We start from the raw sequence: 18,494 nt of genomic DNA, 5'->3' as shown, positions 1-18,494 counted from the left end.
ATTATTGAAAATATTCAAAAGTTTCAGCAATAAGCAAAGCCATTTCGCCGTTATTTTATCGTTGAAATATTTGTTGAAAACGCATGAGGGAAACAGGCTGTGCAAAATTCAAAAGGCAACCAACTAAGGTGGATTGTGCAATTATTTCCGAACTCAAGAGAATAACCAACCAGGACAAGTTCCATTCCACCACTAATAAAAGTGATAATTGAATCACACTCTTTTAAGATTGAATTTGCTTCGGAAATGCCCTGACCATCATTGAGCATGGTTCCTATTGACATCGCCTTACAAAAACAGATCCTCATGCAACTGAATTACTGGTGTTGAGAACCAAAATATAAGAAACATTAAAACTCCAATGGTAAACTCTTGAACTAAAACTTCTTCAGGCGAAGTCAAAATGATCATTTCAAGTAAACCTAATGCTTCTCTGAAGAGATCAGTGGAACCTGGGCTTTCCCCAGATTCCAAGCAATTGTTTTCAGATCACGATTCTGTTTGATTCTTTAATGCTATGAGGGCACAGACTACAGAAGAGGCAGGGAGATGTCCTGCCCTCAGCTTGGAGAATAAGAATTAAAATTCAAATGTGCTTAGTAACAGGGAAACTGATCAACCCATCAAATGAAATCCGACAGTGCTTCACACACAGAAAAATCTCAAATTCAAAACAGAGAAACATTTAATTAGCCAGTACTATGAAACCTCTGAATCTTAAAAGCCACAAATTTGACAGTAAATTGATAAAACGGATCGAGGTATGATGAAATTTACAGCACCATTCCCCGCAGAATTGCAGCTGTGAAGAGGTCAACTGCATCCTGTAACTAAAGAAAAATAAAATTGCCTCCCAGATTTCTGCAGTCAATTCATAAAGTATTAAGAGTGAACAATCATCCCTATTATAATCTGGGACAAATCCAAGTCAATGTCTTATTGACTATTTTTTGAAGATATACATGCACAACTCATGTGAAACTATGCTGCCAGAAGCATATAGGTGGAATAGTGTTGTTTTTTCTTAGCAGAGTTTCCCCCATCAGTTTTGTAAAACGTGAACTTGCTGTGAAAATTTACCCTGTAAACTCTGAAAGACATGTTAGTCAGAGTGCCCTTGTGCCTTTAAATTTGGGTCTTCTTAAAAGTGTGTATCCACATGTAAAAAGAAGAGATGACAACTCCCACTGATTTTTAAGCTCAGTGCTATCCAAATCAATCCATCTGTACTATACAGTTAAAGAAGTATCTTGCCAGCCATGACTTCCTCCGAAGAATCCTTTTTAGGGTGCTGAGTGTAGGAGATTCCTATTCCTCTCGCAGAGCTATGATTTCCAGAGTGGTTTAACAATCAACCCCTCTTCCCAGGGAACTATGAGAATTCTGGCTCTGACCATGGAATTGGTGTTGGGGGGTTTCTCCTAACAACTACCAGCACCCTTAAACTAAAATTCCTAGGCTTCTGTAAGGGAAGCCAGGGCTGTTTAACATGACATGATACGGCTTTAAATGCATAGTGCAAATGGAGCCTTTGTCGCCGATCACAGAAAATTCAAGGCAACTTTCCAAGTGGATGGCAATATATGTCAAGAAAGAATAAACCCAGCCCATTAAGCTCGCCAAATTTGTTACACACCAAATAACCACAGTGTAACCTAGACTTTCAAACTGAGCAAACTTTCTTGCTGGCGGGGTGTGTGTGTGTGTTTAATTGTGATATTATGCTCTTGGCCGTAAATTTCAACCTTTCTGAATGTTGCCATCCAAAGACAGGCCTCTCCACCCCCCTTGCAAGCAAGCAAGATGGATTATCACAGCCCAAGGATCCTAACCCAAGTCCTGTGAAAACAGATGGGGGAGAGAGCTTCTGAATCATCCGTTGTCCAGGATATTGCTCCGCCATCAAACAATTGCTCCAATTCAGCACTAAAGATTGGGTTTCCCCTGGGGAAAAGAGGGGAGACAAGGGGAAGTCTGAATGAACCCATAGATTGTTTCCCAGCTGAACCTGGGAAGTCGGCAAGCAAACTGTGAGGGCAACTGGGGGCTTCGCCCTGCTCCTGACCAGGATCCTGAAGCTGCCCAGGAGCAGTGGAGCAGTATAGATTTGGAACGGTGGTTTGCAGAGGGGCATAGTTCGGAAGACAAAAGTTGGGGTGAACTGGGAGGTGGACAGCAAGGTGAAGAAGAACTGGAAGAGAGAGATCTAACAGACTCTCTCTGGCTGGAAAATGTCCAGCCTATCAGTCCAAGGTCACATAGAGCAGATAAGGTGGCGATACAAAAACGGGGGGGTTGCGAGATCAGGTTCCAAGACAGAAGTGACTAGGAGGGAAGTGGGAACACCTTTGTGCTTTGTTCTTTTGCTGTGATCATTAAAGACTCAATAATAATAATAATAATAATAATAATAATAATAATAAATTATTTATATCCAGCCCTCTCCAGCCAAAGCCGGGCTCAGAGCTTCTAACAACAGTAAAAATAACACAGTTTACATAAAATCACAATCAATTAATTGAAATACATTCTAAAATCAACTCAGAGTCAAATTAATGGCAACCATTGGGCTAGAGTTCTATGAGGATTGCAGAAGGAGAGAGGGTGTCAGACTGTGCCTTGGCCAAAGGCCTGGTGGAACAGTTCCGTCTTGCAGGCTCTGCGGAAAAATGTCAAGTCCCACAGGGCCCTAGTCTCTTGTGACAGAGTGTTCTACCAGATTGGGGCCACGGCCGAAAAAGCCCTGGCTCTGGCAAGGGACTCTTTTCGCTTTGTCCTGCTTATCTACAGCCAAGGGGGGGGGAGGAAGCCAAGTCCCCGGAGCCTGACAGATCAGGTGAAAGCCAGGTGACAGTGCCCACGATGCACTGACCATTGTACGAGGCAAGTTTAAAACACCATGATGGAGTAATGTAACGGGGAGTTTAAGAGAAGGCTGTGGCGAGGGAAGCGATGATGGCTCAAGCTGTACCAGCTTTCTTCCCTTACCTCCAGCATGGGCCTGGCGCTGTCATGGATCGAAAGAATGTGTGTTATGTTGTTCTTTTTCAGCTGTTCGGTGTCACGAGCATCTGTGGAAAAGGAGACCAGGGAGGAAAAGCCATTAGCACAGTCAGCCATATTTAACTCAATTATCAAGTACCACCACAAAAAGCATAACTTTGAAATGTGCTCCTCTCCCTATTAGCAGTGGATTGCTGAGCTACAAAGAAGAGAAGCTTTCCTGAGCATCAGCTGCTACACAGAAGCACTGACTGGCTACTTAATGGTCTTAAGAGAGCCAGTGTGGTGCAGTGGTTAAGAGCAGTAGACTCGTAATCTGGTGAACCGGGTTCGTGTCTCCGCTCCTCCACATGCAGCTGCTGGGTGACCTTGGGCCAGTCACACTTCTCTGAAGTCTCTCAGCCCCACTCACCTCACAGAGTGTTTGTTGTGGGGGAGGAAGGGAAAGGAGAATGTTAGCCGCTTTGAGACTCCTTTGGGTAGTGATAAAGCGGGATATCAAATCCAAACTCCTCTTCTTCTTCTTCTGTCAACAACAACAGTGTGCTGTGCTAACTAGAGTGCTGGGAGTAAGACAGCGGAGACCCGGGTTGAAATCCCCACTCACGAATGAAGTTCACTGGGTGAGCTGGGCCCAGTTATGTTTTCTCAGCCTAAACTACCTCACTGGGGTGTTGTGGGGAGAGAACAATGGGTGCCGACTTGAACTCCTTAAAGGGACGGGAAGATAGAAATGCTATAAATGGATTGTGCTGGGTGAGTTCTTTTTTGGGGGAAGTCAATGGCTCTTTTACAACCAGACATACATGATCACGAGAATTGTCACCGTATCACAAATTGGCTCAGGCACCTTTAAAAGCTGCATAATAGCTCAAAATTCAGCAGTCACAATCTTTGTCACCAATCACAGCATCTCCATGCTGGGGGGGGGGGGGACAGAGAAAAGCTTTTGAACGCATAAACTGGAGAAGGATGTTTTCTGAAGAAGGGAAAATCCCGGGAATCTCCCATTATAAACCACGAGCCCCAAAAGCAGTTCATTCAATGTGCTGCGCTGTAGATGTTCAGTTAATCTTCTTAATCATTTAAACAAACAATTCATGTCACAATGAGGACAATAAAGGGGGGCAGAATCTAGATTTATCACCAATTACGACCTTAAAAGTCGTACATTAGATGTCAAAGTAAACGGGGGGGGGGGTGAATTCTAGGCCAGTGGTACTGACTCCTGGTTCATTTCCAGGCTCAATTCAAGGTACTGATTTTAACATTTTGAGTCCTAAATGCACCCACCTCTCCAGCTACTGAGCTCTCCCCCAGAGGACCTGGTGGGGATCTCTCCTAACTTTACAAAAAAGGCCATAGGTTGTTTAATTAAGACTTTATAGGTCAAAACCTAGAAATAATACCCATGCTGTCATTTGCTTTTCAGTAAAGGGAAGAAAGGTATTGCTAGCCTCCTATATACAGGTAAAGGTAAAGGGATCCCTGACCATTAGGGCCAGTCGAGGGAGCCGGCGTACAGTTTTCGGGTCATGCGGCCAGCATGACCAAGCCGCTTCTGGTGAACCAGAGCAGTGCACGGAAATGCCGTTTCCGCTGGAGCGGTACCTATTTATCTACTTGCACTTTGAGGTGAGCTGGGACCGAGCAACGGGAGCTCACCCCGTCACGGGGATTCGAACTGCCGACCTTCTGATTGGCAAGTCCTAGGCTCTGTGGTTTAACCCACAGAGCCACCTGCATCCCTAGCTTCCTATATAAAGGTAAAGGTAAAGGTACCCCTGCCCGTACGGGCCAGTCTTGCCAGACTCTAGGGTTGTGCGCTCATCTCACTCTATAGGCCGGGAGCCAGCGCTGTCTGCAGACACTTCCGGGTCACGTGGCCAGCGTGACAAGCTGCATCTGGTGAGCCAGCACAGCACACAAAACGCCGTTTACCTTCCCGCTGGTAAGCGGTCCCTATTTATCTACTTGCACCCGGAGGTGCTTTCGAACTGCTAGGTTGGCAGGCGCTGGGACCGAATGACGGGAGCGCACCCCGCCGCGGGGATTCGAACCGCCGACCATGCAATCGGCAAGTCCTAGGCGCTGAGGTTTTACCCACAGCGCCACCCGCGTCCCCTGGCCTCCTATATACTGTACTGTAAAATGACACCCAAAATACATGCATTGAAGATTTCTGCAGGAAAGAATTCATGGGTGATAAGACTATCAGTGGCTACTAACCCTGTTGGATACCTCTACTGTTTGGACACAGATGCTTCTGAAAACCATTTGCTGGGAACTGCAGGAGAGGGGAGAGTCCTCCTTGTTGTTGTTTTTAATATATTTTCATTAAAGATTTCTTGGTTTACAAAAGTATGTACAATGTCTCTTTTCTCAAGTTACATTTTCTACAGATCAGTTACATTTGCTGAGACATTTGTGTTACATTAGGAAGAAAAGGGGGAAAGAGGTGGAGGGGGGACTGGTGATGGGGGTGGGGTCCAGTGGCAATGCTTCTATTCTACTTAGTGTATGTGTGAGGCTTTGTGTCAGTGTCACTTCAGCGAGTTCTCTTTACTATTCGCTTGTATTCCTTTGGTGGTGAAAGAGGTTGGCCTAGGGTGTGGTTGGTTGTCTTTGATTGGCTCTAGTGAAATTTGTTTTTGTGTGTGAGTGGGGGGGGTGTTTGGATCACTTTAGCAAGATTGATTTGAATGCTGTCGGCGGGTTCTTGTCATTGTCTTGTTGGGCTGTGATGTGATAAAGGGGAACCAAACCGGGGTGAAGGCATCTTCTTCTATTTGCCCCCGTGTCAGTTTCAGTTTGTTGGCGAGTTTTTCTAATAAGGCTGTTTCCCATACTATTTGGTACCATTGGTCTATGCTTACTCCTGACAGGTCTCTCCAGTGTCTGGCTATGATGCTTCTGGCTACTGAGAGTAGGTGGGTTATGAGCTCTTTGTGTTATGAGTGGGCATTATTATCTTGGAAGATGTTGAGTAGGGCCAGTTCTGGGGTGACTTCTAACACTTGCTTAGTTATTTTACATATTTCTTGTATGAATGATGTCCAGAAGAGTTGGATTTTGGGACATTCCCACCACATGTGGAGGTATATGCCTGAGAGTCCTCCTTGTAATAATAATAATAATAATAATGATGATGATGATGTGGGCTTCGCTGCTGGACTTGATGGGCCACTGATCCAGCAGGACCTTATGTGCTTATTTATTCATTTATTTGTATATTTTCTTACACTTGTACCATACCTTTCTTCTGCATGGAAACACAAGTCAACATACACATAGGCTCTAAATGGTGGTGACCCACTGAGGCACTGACCAGACCAAGGCCTGTTGACCTTCAGCAAGGCAGTGACCTCATGTGCTTGCAGACCATACCCGGAAATCTACAAATCTTGCCTAGGTTCTAGCGACACTCAACATTTGAAGTACACATTGGTGTTTTGAGTAGATGTATGCTCCTCTCCTACCTAGCAAATATCAACTTTGGATTTGTGGGCAGCTTGAAATTACAGTCTATGGAAAGTACAGATAGAACCATGGCTTGGTTGTAGGGCATGTGCTTTGCATGCTCCCAAGGACCCATGTTCAACTCCTGGCTCCTGTAGGCAGGGCTCTGAAAGACTCCTGTCTGAATGCAACCAAGAAGAGCCATCATCAGTCAGCACAGAGTCTAGACTGTGTAGACTGTTCTGAGCTACATGGGAAATGCTCTGACTCAGTAAAGCGCTGGCAGGTTTTTAATGTAACAAAGCTTTGTTTTGTTTTGTTGCTGTGTTATTTGGTGGCCTTGTGGTAGGTGGAGGAGCATGTTATGAGTAGATTCCAGTTTCATGTGGAGAGACCAGAAGAAACCAACTCTCTCATCTTTCTACCCCTTTAGATATCTTAAAATATCTAAAGAGATGTCACACATAGGATGGACCAAGCTTGCTTTCTCCTGGTCCCAAACCAATGGATCCAAGTTACGAGGAAGGAGATTGTGACTAAACAACAGGAAGAACTTTCTGATAATAAGAGCTGGGTGCCACATCTTTGAGGGGGAGCGCCACCAGTGACAGGGTCTTTTCCCCCTCATGGTGCCCTGACTATAGAACGCCCTCCCCAAACACGTTCACTCGAGGCCTACTTTGTTTTGAAGTTTTGTGACTTATATACATGCTACTGAATATGCCATTTTTACATCTCATAGAATAAATTTTAGAACATTTCTCCATTCAAGATTTCCCTCATGTCAGTTGGACACTGCCTAAGGATAAACGTGATCGAGACTTGAAATATCAGTAATTCCAGTGGAACATTGGGGGAGCCAATAGCTGGGGTGAGGAGTTGCGAGCTTCAAATGCACTAGTCTGTTCCTTCCAAACAAGAAAACCGTAAAAACCATGGCAGTTAAAAAGGGGCCTTTCAAATGTAGCCATCTTACATTTTAAGTCCAGAACAACCAAGACAAGAGGATAGAGTTATTTAGAAATTGGCCTGTGGCGTTCCACTTAGCATGCCGAAACACAACCAACTGTAGATCTTATTGCTGAATTGGGAAGAGTTCCCAGCAGTCGTCCTGGTGAACTAACGGGCAGCTTGCTGAAGGATTAAACTGCCGCAGCTTAACCACCAGCATTTATATATCGCCTCCATAGAAACAGTGGACAACACTTCACAGGCCAACTGATGCAGCAGCCAGCAGAGGTTGCAAGTCAGAAAAGCTGCACAGCTCGAAGTCGGTGGTTAAGTGCTGACTCACTCTGCAATATCAGCCAGCTTCTCTTTGCCTCGACTCAATCACAGAGGGAGAAATCTAAAAAGAACCAAATTGGGAAACAGATACCAGGTCTCGGTTTCGCCGCGCTGGGTGTATTCAACCTTTAGCCACCAAGGTCTCGGTGTTACAGCCGACGAACCTCAGATCAGTTTGTACGTTTGTTTCTCACAAACGCAAAACCACACCACCGTGTTATTTAATCCACATTACTTACCTTCTTCCCATGTTCACCAGTTTTATTCTTTATCCACCATTTAATCGTTTATTTACATTCCCCAAATGACACATTCTTGTCAACTGCCAAAGCACTGAACCAATAAAGGGGCTAAGCTTTTAGTCAAACCTGATAAAAACATAGTGCTGTCAACGTTACACAACTAAGCCTCTTTGGTTTGAGGCCTGTTTTTGGAACTGTAGCATGATCCTTTTCAGGTATGAACTTAAGCAGTGCTACTGTCCCAAGGTGTGGCTTGGGATGCAGTTGGCAACAGTGTCTAACCCTGCCATCTCTTCCTTGCCGCCCATCCGGACTTTAGGTAAAGGTAAAGGGACCCCTGACAATTAAGTCCAGTCGCGAACAACTCTGGGGTTGCGGCGCTCATCTCACTTTACAGGCTGAGGGAACCGGCGTTTGTCCGCTTCCGCAGACAGTTTTTCTGGGTCATGTGGCCAGCATGACTAAGCTGCTTCTGGAGAACCAGAGCAGCGCACAGAAATGCTGTTTACCTTCCCGCCAGAGCGGTTCCTATTTATCTGCTTGCACTGCATGCTTTCAAACTGCTAGGTTGGCAGGAGCTGGGACCAAACAACAGGAGCTCACCCTGTCACGGGGATTCGAACCGCCGACCTTTCAATTGGCAAGCCCAAGCAGGACAGTGGTTTAACCCACAGTGCCACCCGCACCATCCGGTCTTTACCTGTTTGAAAATGCCATTACTCTGCCACGAGGCTGAAACTGTACCATGGCCCACTACAACTTTAGAGCAAAAAAGAAGTAATGTCAACATCGGATTTGCCATTGTCATCTCGTTTTCCCTTAAAATGGTTGTGGGCAGAGGTGAAAAGGGAAAGCCTCTCAATCCCTCACTTTTAAAAATTAAAATCTCTACTGACACACAGTCTGGCACTGGTGTTGGTGCAAATATTCCAACATTAGTCACATGTCATACTAAACTACATGAATTGCACAAACAAATCTGGGAAAGGAGGCTGGAAGTTTACCACTACATCTGAATTTAAACTGAGCTTAATCTGAACAATGGATTATTGAATAGTTTAATGAAACAAGCCAACTCCATAAACTGCAATCTGAAGTTGGCTTGTTTCAGAAAACCGGAGTCAAGCCTTACCACAGTTTGTTGAGGTTTGGCCACTACATAAACTGTGGTTAATTGAAAACAGAAGTAAAAGCTGCCAATCTTCTGCACTGCAGGGGGTTGGACTAGATGACCCTTGGGTTCACTTCCAACTTTACAGTTCTATGATCCTTACAGATCATGCTTGAGCTATGTGGCCCATCCAGGGGAGAGGGTGGTGCTGTGGTCTAAACCACTGAGCCTCTTGGGCTTGCCGATCGGAAGATCAGCGGTTTGAATCCTCACAACAGGGTGAGCTCCCATTGCTCTCTCCCAGCTTCTGCCAACCTAGCAGTTTGAAAGCACACCAGTGCAAGTAGATAAATAGGTACCACTGCAGCGGGAAGGTAAACGGTGTTTCCACACACTCTGGCACTTGTCGTGGTGACCCATTGCACCAGAAGCAGTTTAGTCCCTATGACCCAGAAAGCTGTCTGCGGACAAACACCAGCTCCCTCGGCCTGAAAGCAAGATGAGCGCCACAACCTCATAGTCGCCTTTGACTGGACTTAACCATCCAGGGTTCCCTTACCTTCCACTTCTGTGGCACCAGATGCTGATCTTGCCCCTAGAGTACCACTTCACATACTACTATGTCTCAGACTTACAGCATGGGCCTCATTCATCCATTCCTCAGCTAATGTCTACAAAGGCTGTGTTGAGCTGAGGAAAGCAGGGTAGCTGAAGACCAAAATGAGTAGGTAGCAGTGATGGAACAGATGTGGGGAACTATCATTCCTGCAGCTGCCTCTCTTCAGGCAATGGGAACTAGCATCAGACTTGCCACTCAGCAAAGCTTCTTCATATTGTTCCGTGAGAACCTGCTGAGCTCTGTCCCATGACCATTTTTATTTTCTTTAATTGGGCAAACCCGAATTTGCCTTCCTCAGATTTTGGAGTGTGTACCATGCTAGCTTCAAATACAAGACTCTATGGGCTGTGGCAATGTACTGTGCACCAAAGGGGAAGGAGCAGGCAGATACCCCACTTGAAAGCTTAGTGGTGATGATCACAAAACCAGACAGGTTTAGGTAGAGACTTGTGTCTCTTTCACATAAGCAACTGCTGGCCAGGGGCAAGGAACCTGTGGTTTTTGATGGCTTTTATTAGAATACAATTCCCATCAGCCATGACATCAGCCAAGGTAGCTCGGCCTGATGGTTAGTCCAACAGTAAAAGGAGGGCCACAGGTTTCCTACTCCTGCCTTAGAAGAACCATCCAAAGTTTGGGAGAGACAAAGTAAAAGTAAAATTCCTGACATTCCTGTTCAGCTTTTTTTTAGGAAGCCCTCCCCCCCAAATAGTGATACATCCAGGTTTTCCCTGACATTTTGCCAATTCAGCAAATCCCCCCCATGCCATTTTTACTCCCAAAAACCAGGACATGCCAGGAATTTTACTGATGTATGGCAAGCCTAGACAAAGCTGTCACACACAGAGAGACACAACGTTTGGAAGCAAAATGTGGTCGGGCACTATGACTGCTAATGACACTGAACTTACCTTTAAAATTTCCAAGGAACAAGCCAGGAAGAATCTGTGAGAAAGAAAGAAATATAATATCAAATGTACATCTCTTGTGGTAACATGATCTGACGCAGTTCAATTTGCATACAGAATGGAACATAACACTGTTGATATCTGCAGAGTCTGGCAACATGGTATGGGCAGCGCGTTTTTCCTTCCAATCTTCCCCACTTCACTTTGAAGCTTTTTTCTTTTTAGTTTCAGGGTCCTGTAGCTTAACAGCAGTTTAATAAAGGCGGGAGGGGACCGGTAAAAGAAACCTAAACCACTGTTTCTCAAACTTGCGTCTCCAGGGGTTTTTTTGGATTACAATTCCCATCATTCCTGACCACTGGTCCTGCTAGCTAGGGATGATGGAAGTTGTAGTTTGAAAACAGCTAGGAAACCCTGCTCTAAACTAAGAATCTATCACTCATTTTACACCAAAAATACTGTAACTTTACTTAAATCAGTAATGGGAATGGCTTGATTTGAAGCTATCTCTGAACTCAGGGCTGGTCCTCAGTTGTCCCTTAGATGGTTTCTGACTTCTTTTGAAGTGTCCTGAACTTAATGACATTACATCTTAATACAGTGATACCTTAGGTTAAGTACTTCATTCGTTCCGGAGGTCCGTTCTTAACCTGAAACTGTTCTTAACCTGAAGCACCACTTTAGCTAATGGGGCCTCCTGCTGCCACTGCACCACCGCTGCACATTTCTGTTCTCATCCTAAAGCAAAGTTCTTAACCCGAGGTACTATTTCTGGGTTAGCGGACTCTGTAACCTGAAGCGTATGTAACCTGAAGCGTATGTAACCTGGGGTACCACTGTATAAAGCTGTAGCCATTGATTTATGTGTCCTTCAGCATGGGTCTTCATCACCATCCACAATCCATCTCTTACACATTTGGAATTAGAGGAAGGAGCAGACACTGGCAGTCCAAGGACCATATCTGAACCTTGAGGGTTTCACTAGGTGGGGTTGACTATCCGTGTCCATGCTATGAGCTCCCAGCTATGTGGTATCTGCTGGACAAAGGGAGCTATTTGTGTACGGTGGCTTTTGTGGCAGGGGATCTCCAGCCCTTCCACCATTTTGTAGAGGTGAGGAGGGCACCGAGAGGGTTTGAAGTAACAACCACATGCAAACGAACAGCTCCTGGCCTATAAAGCAGCTCCAATGTCAGATTAGGGTGGTTTTGGTTTGCCCTATTTAAATAGCTGCCAGGGAAGGAGGAGACAGAGAGAGAGAGAGAACTCACAGCATGTGAAAGAGGAGAAGCTGGTTAAATCTTCTGCCACATGCTGCAGCTCTGATGAATATATACCTCCCCTAAGGTGCCATGGCCATTAGTGGCATCCCCCATATGACTAAATGGGTGACTCGAAGCCGCTTGACAGCCGGGGCTGACCAATACCTCATTTTTAATCATTCCCGAGTCCTGAACGAAATCCAAACTCAAAGCAAGCAAATGCAAAGAACTGCAAGCCACATGGATCGAGCATGGCAAGAGGTTATACATCAAAAACCTGCCAGCTTGAACAAAGAATGTGCTCATGATTTATCCGGCCTCTCATGATCTTTGGCAGACCAGCCCTCTTGTGACAATGACACAGAAAGGGGGGGGCAGGAAACTTGCTTGTCATTTTAGGAATGTACACAGGCTGATATCAGAGGTATGACAATGGCAAGGAACATGCAACTTGACTTTTTTTAAAAAATAGGCCAGCACCAAGAGGCACATCAATCAGAAGGTCGGCGGTTCAAATCCCCGCGACGGGGTGAGCTCCTTGTTGCTCAGTCCCAGCTCCTGCCAACCTAGCAGTTTGAAAGCACATCAAAGTGCAAGTAGATAAATAGGTACCACTCTGGGGGAAGGTAAACGGTGTTTCCGTGCACTGCTCTGGTTTGCCAGAAGTGGCTTAGTCATGCTGGCCACATGACCCGGAAGCTGTATGCCAGCTCCCTTGGCCAATAAAGCGAGATGAGCACCGCAACCCCAGAGTCGTCACGACTGGACCTAATGGTCAGGCGTCCCTTTACCTTAAGAGGCACATGCCAGTTAAAGTCACAGGAAGCTTTTCCATGCCCTGTTTCAGCAGAGAACCATGACAGCCAGAACAATGCAACCCTCGTACATCACTTATGCTTGCCTCTCTCTGAAGGGACCTGAAGGTACTACGTGACCTGCATATGTACCAAGACATGTGTGGACTAGGGTGCCATCCCCTTTCCCTGTCACAGTTGCCTTTCCTCTCACCACAACACTTCTTAGGGCAGGCGGGCCTTTGCACAAGGACCAGGCCACATCACAGTCCTGAGAGATTGTTCAACCAGCAAAGGATGAGACTCTTAATCTCATGTTGGGTGAAAGATTCATGCATTGCAGTTATGCTAGATGATCCTTGTGGTCCCTTTCCAACTCTACAATTCTACAGCCATGATAAATGAGGCTGCACTCTCGTTAACATGTAGTAATAATAATAATAATAATAATAAATTTTTATTTATACCCCACCCTTCCCGGTTCAGAAAACTGGGCTCAGGGCAGCTAACAACAAATTTAAAACACTTAATTGATGCTACAAAAAACAGCATAAAATACAGTATAAAACGTGAATAACAATAAAATCAAAAATCAATTTAGGGGGGAAATCCATCCAATAAACATTAGATGATCACCAGGGCTAGCTGGCTAAATTAGTCCTATTTGGCCAGCGAAGAGACGAAGGGAGCATTACCGTAACTGTGGGATCCCAGAGCGGGTAATCATCATAAAAAGGGGAGGGGGAGGGAAGGAAGGGGAATAAAAGATCAGGCCAGGTTCAAATTGAAAGCCAAGAGGAATAGTTTTGTCTTAGAGGCTCTGCAGAAGGAAGTTAAATCCTGCACGGCCCTGGTCTCATGGGACAGAGCATTCCACCAGGTCGGAGCCATCACTGAGAAAGCGCTGGCCCTGGTGGAGGATAATCTAACTTCCTTAGGGCCCAGGACCTCTAAACTATGATTATTCATGGACCTTAAGGTTCTCTGCGGGGCATACCAGGAGAGGCGGTCCCGTAAATATGTAGCACTGCTAATGCACAGGAATTGCCACAAAACAGGCCATGTTGTTTCCATGCCCTTCTCACACTTTGGCCCCTTCGAACCAACCCTAATCTCCCTGATCAGAACTTTCTCTTGATGCATGCCATACTTTTCAGATGGTCTCGAACCCTCACTCCATACGATGCCACCACATCAGCACCGCACGTTCTGTGGAAGAGACTGACATGGAAATGATGCTACGTGAGGAGAAAATAGCATGCGTTCCCCCATGATTTAGATCACAGTGGCAAAGAGCCACAAGTCGGCATAAGAAGATGCTTGCCTAGTCCCTAAACTTTAGTAGCGGTTCCGCCTGAGAATTATAAGATCCTCATAAATGCACTTCAGTATGCTTTGGCGTTGCCCACTGAACTCCAAAGCACAATGAAATGAAGCCACAAATGGTCTTGATGCATATAACTCTTTGCCCATGCTTTTGGGGCGAGGGTTAAATACAGGGGAGGGAAGTGTTACTTACAACAGGGATAGGGAAACTGTGGCCCACCAGATGTTGCTAGACTACAGCTCCTATTATCCCTGACCATTGGCCATGCTGGCTATGACTGATGCAAACTGAAGTCCAACAACATCTGGAGCGTCTCAATTTTCCTGTTCATGATCTATATTCTTATAGATTTGGGGGAGACCCCCCAAACCCTAGAAATTAAGAAATTGTACGATTTAAATTATTTGGAGTGTGAAGGGAGAAACAAACTGCAGATGAATTCCTGGGCTACCCTATGCAAAACGACCTGGCCAAGCTAGGGCCATTAAGAAACAAATTAGGCCCATTGAGGACCATGGGCAATGCAAGAGAACTGTCCTTCCCCCTCTCCCCACCTGAGGAGGGGACAGAGACAGGGGTTGGAAGGTTGCCAAGGTAACTGGGTGTGAGGTGAAAGGAAAAGTCTTGAGCAATGATTGCTGGGAAAAAGAAGAGGGAAGGAAGACTAGGATCCATCTTGGGCAGGTTGGCTGCTGGCTGGCTGGCGTACAAGCCCCTCTTGAAATGACCATGCTGTAAGGTCTGGACTCCCTCCTTGCAGACTGAAGGTGTAAATAGGTAAATAAACCATATTTCTGAAAGCTGCAACAGTCTCCACTGTGTCTGGAACCCCATGGGCTCTTGCCACCGCTCGGCAGACAGAGGGGGACGCACCCAACTTTTGTAACAATATCATGGCACATCAGATCCCAGAGGAGGGAAGTACAGTTCAGCAGTAAAGCACAAGCTTTCTATTCCAAAGATGCCAAGGTCAATCCCTCACAACTCCAAGAAGGGCCGGAAGAGACTCCTGCGTGAACCCCTGGAAACCTTGCTACTGGTTCCATGTGGACAAGAGCATTGGTCTGACTCGGAACAAAGCATCTTCGATGACTTGCCAAAGTTACTGAGGCAGATCCCCGCCCCCAGGGAGCTTACAAGATGAAACAGACAGTGGGGGGAAACCGAAGGCGCAAAGGGTGGGAGAGACCACAGTGTGTGAGAGGAAGAATGTGAGCAAATGCTGCCGATTCCGCTTCAGGGAGGTTCCAGCAGCAGGCGAGCGACTGAGCGCAGCATTATAGACGGGTCAGGCAATGGGCAGGAGCAAACAACAGCCAGATGATCCAATTGTGGCAACAGCAGCTGTCAGCAATCTCTGGGGGTTGCCTTTTGTCAGAAACATTAAGGAAGCGAGTAAGCCTGTCTGGCTTATGAACAAAGGGCTGCGGTGTTTTTGGAAAAATTCAAGTAATCCACTGCTGGCCGATTTCTCTTGCCTACACCATACATGGTTACGGGAAAAGGGTACACTCCGTTTACCAACTAAGGGCATTGATACCAACAGGCCTGGTCATCTCCAGGGGTGCGTGGCTTTGCAGTTAGCCTCTGAGCTTCTTGTGATAAGTCATTACAGCCCCATCACGGTAATTACGGATGAAAAAGGTGGCCAAAAGCAGCTCGCAAGCCCACTCACTCAGCAGCCACTTCCTCTCCTAATTGCACACTTATGACCCCAGCTACAGCCAAACTTGGCTGCTGCTGTTGGGGCCAAGATCTAGCCCGGCAAATTAAAGTACAATGTGGGTGGGACTCTTCATGGGCACGCCCACCTTTCCTACTTAGCCCCGCCCACACACTTGGCCAGAGGATCCTATCTATGCGAAGGAAGCCTTTTATGTAAGCTGCATTAAAGGCCATCTCCAAGTACCTTAAATAATAATAAGAGAATTAGAGCCCTAAACCATCTTACACGGACGCTTCATTGTGATGAACAGGACTTCCACTTCCACTATGTTCTAAGTAACCCCAGCAGAGTAGTAGAGAATATGCTTTGTACGGAAACAGCCCCAGATTCAAACCCCAGTATCTCCAGAAAGGGCCGGGATATATTCATGTCAGGAACACTGGAAAGCCACTGCCTTTGGGTCCCTAGATGTTGCTGGACTACAACTCCCACCATTCCTAGCCAACATGGCCAATGGTCAGAGATGGTGGGAGTTGCAGTTCAAGAACATCTGGGAACCCAAGGTGAGAAAGGCTGGTGTAGATAATACTAAGCTGGGTAGACCGATGATCTGACTTAGAACAATAGAATTGTAGCATTGGAAGGGACCACAAGTGTCATCTAGCAATGCAGGAATCTTTTGCCCAGCATGAGGCTCAAACCCATGACCCTGAGATTAAGAGCCTCCTACTCGACCAACTGAGCTCCTGATATAAGGCAGCTTCCTGTGTCCTTTTTATTAAGAGAGACATCACAGTGTATCAGGAGGTGGGCATGAAGCATATCATCCAACTTCTTGTCAGGCAGACATAACCAAGTCTGGCCAAAGTGTTCTGCTTCTTTCCTCTTCCCCCACATTGAAACTATCCGGCTTCCTTTTGTCAGCCTCCCACTTTGCAATACGGGCATCACTCCTTGGTACAACGTGGCATCAGGAAGCCATGGGTAGCAGCACCAAGCCATCACACACTGAACGCCACCAACTTCCAACACGATCCGTATCAGTGGGGGCAGCTGGGATGCACACACATGCAAACCACCAGCCCCTGTGGAAATGTGCAAGAAGCCCAGGATCTCTTCTTTTTATTTATTTTTAATATAAACCAAGGATGGGGAATCTGTGACGGGATGATCTTTCCAGCAATATGATTCTATAAAGCTAAAACCACCATTCTTATGGCCAAAGGAGAAGGCGACTGCAAGAGGCTCCTCTAGCGATTTAAAGAGCATGCACGAGCTGGCCGAGGAGGAACCCAGCTGCAAGTTCTTCGACTAACCGGAGCGTTTCCGCCTGCCTATGCAAAAGACAAAATGCGCCTCCAGGAAACGAGCCGTGAAAATAGCACACTATGTGCGGTGGTGGTGGAGGAGGAGGAGGAGGTTGATGCGTGGCAAGGCTGGCGCAGATCCAGCCGCGTGAATTATGAGGCGTTTGCTTTCCCCACTATTGGGGACGAGAGGCAAGACACGAGCTTGCCCAACTGTGTAAGGCTTCTGTCCTACACAGGCTCACAAAACCAGCCTACGCACATGATGATGCGTGTGCCCAAAAGGAAGTCCCGCTGGCACCTTACCCTCCCCTCCCCAGCAGCAAATAAACTTGCAGCCTCAAGTCTCAGACATTGACCTCGCTGCAGCTTACTTCCGAGTAAACAACCGGGGGGGGGGAGGAGGTCGGGATGCACGTGCGGACGACACTCGCCCTCCCCGGGGGGGGGGGAGAGCAGAGACGGGGCAAACCCAGCCTCCCATTTCTTCAAGCGCCTTCGTTTGCCAGCCACCCAACACCACCACCACCACCACCACAAAAGCAGTCGCTTGTTGCCATTCAGTATCCAGAAAGTTCCCCCTAATGGAAGCGTCGCTTTTAAACGCCCTATTTCCCACGGATCAAAACAAGCATGGAGTGGGTGGCTTAGTTTGGGGTGAGGGGGGAAATCCTCTCTATTTGTTTCTTCACTGGGTCGTTTCTGAAACCTCGCGCGCGAACGCATTTTTTTAAAAAACAACAACAAAAAACCCAGAAACAAAACAGAATAAGCAGCGTTTTTTTACCTTGTTCATCCCATTCCCCATGGCTCTAAGCGGTCTGAAACTTTAGCACCAGAGACTGGAAGCAGCCCAGTTGGTGGGACGCCGCAAATAATAAAATAAAATAAAAATGCGCGATGGGCAGAGGAGGAAGTATTTACTCCGTTGTGAATGGGAAATTGGGTAAACGGGGTGGTTGTGTTGTTATTTTGCTGCGCAGCTCGCCAGCATCTTTCCCCCCCCCCGCCCGCAAAACTGTCTGCCAGCCCGGGACTTTCCTCCTAGGCGTCTTATGATCGGAGGTTTTTCCGCCCGGCCGCCCCTGGACTCGGCTGGAATCGGAGAAGCAGCTCAGCTTGAACTAGTTGCGAGCTCGCCCTTGCCAGGAATTGCGTCTCGCTCCGGCCCTCCTTGCCTTCAACCACTCCCACGTGCGGTTAAAATCCAGGCGCCGAGCGAGCTTCCCCCGATCTCGCCGCCAGTGACTCTGGGGCTCGTAGTTTTCACGCTAAGCCCGCGCCGGGCTAAGCCGCGGCTCGAAGACTACAGCTCCCGGCATACGCTGCGCCAAGCACGGGCTCCGCCCTTTCGAACGCGTAGCGGAGCGTGAGCTTTCATTCCTGGAAGGATGAGTAAGCGGCGTCTGGGGCTTCTAGGCGAACTGTGGGCGTGGACGTTCAGTTTCTGAGCAGGGGCAGCCCAATTCCGCCACTTATTTCTCTTGCATATAAAATATTTCTATTTTT

The 18,494-nt window shown here is 46.8% G+C and overlaps 1 protein-coding gene across 1 annotated transcript in view; it reads right to left on the bottom strand.

Annotated features, from left to right (window-relative positions):
* The window catches only part of DUSP22 (dual specificity phosphatase 22), a 44,788-nt gene extending 26,599 nt beyond the window's left edge, over positions 1–18,189 (bottom strand). Inside the window, exons 1-3 of the mRNA XM_053397021.1 lie at positions 17,773–18,189; positions 10,633–10,666; positions 2,989–3,071 (exon numbers count right to left, since the gene is read on the bottom strand). Of these exons, the coding sequence (XP_053252996.1) occupies positions 2,989–3,071; positions 10,633–10,666; positions 17,773–17,793 (138 nt within the window). The 5' untranslated portion in view covers positions 17,794–18,189. The remainder of the gene's footprint in view (positions 1–2,988; positions 3,072–10,632; positions 10,667–17,772) is intronic.
* Between the last annotated feature and the right edge of the window lie 305 nt (positions 18,190–18,494).

Source organism: Podarcis raffonei, chromosome 7, assembly GCF_027172205.1.
Source record: "Podarcis raffonei isolate rPodRaf1 chromosome 7, rPodRaf1.pri, whole genome shotgun sequence".
Classification (NCBI taxonomy): Eukaryota; Metazoa; Chordata; class Lepidosauria; order Squamata; family Lacertidae; genus Podarcis; species Podarcis raffonei.
Note: the sequence above shows the minus strand (reverse complement) of the source record. Positions and strands in the feature narration are given on the sequence as shown.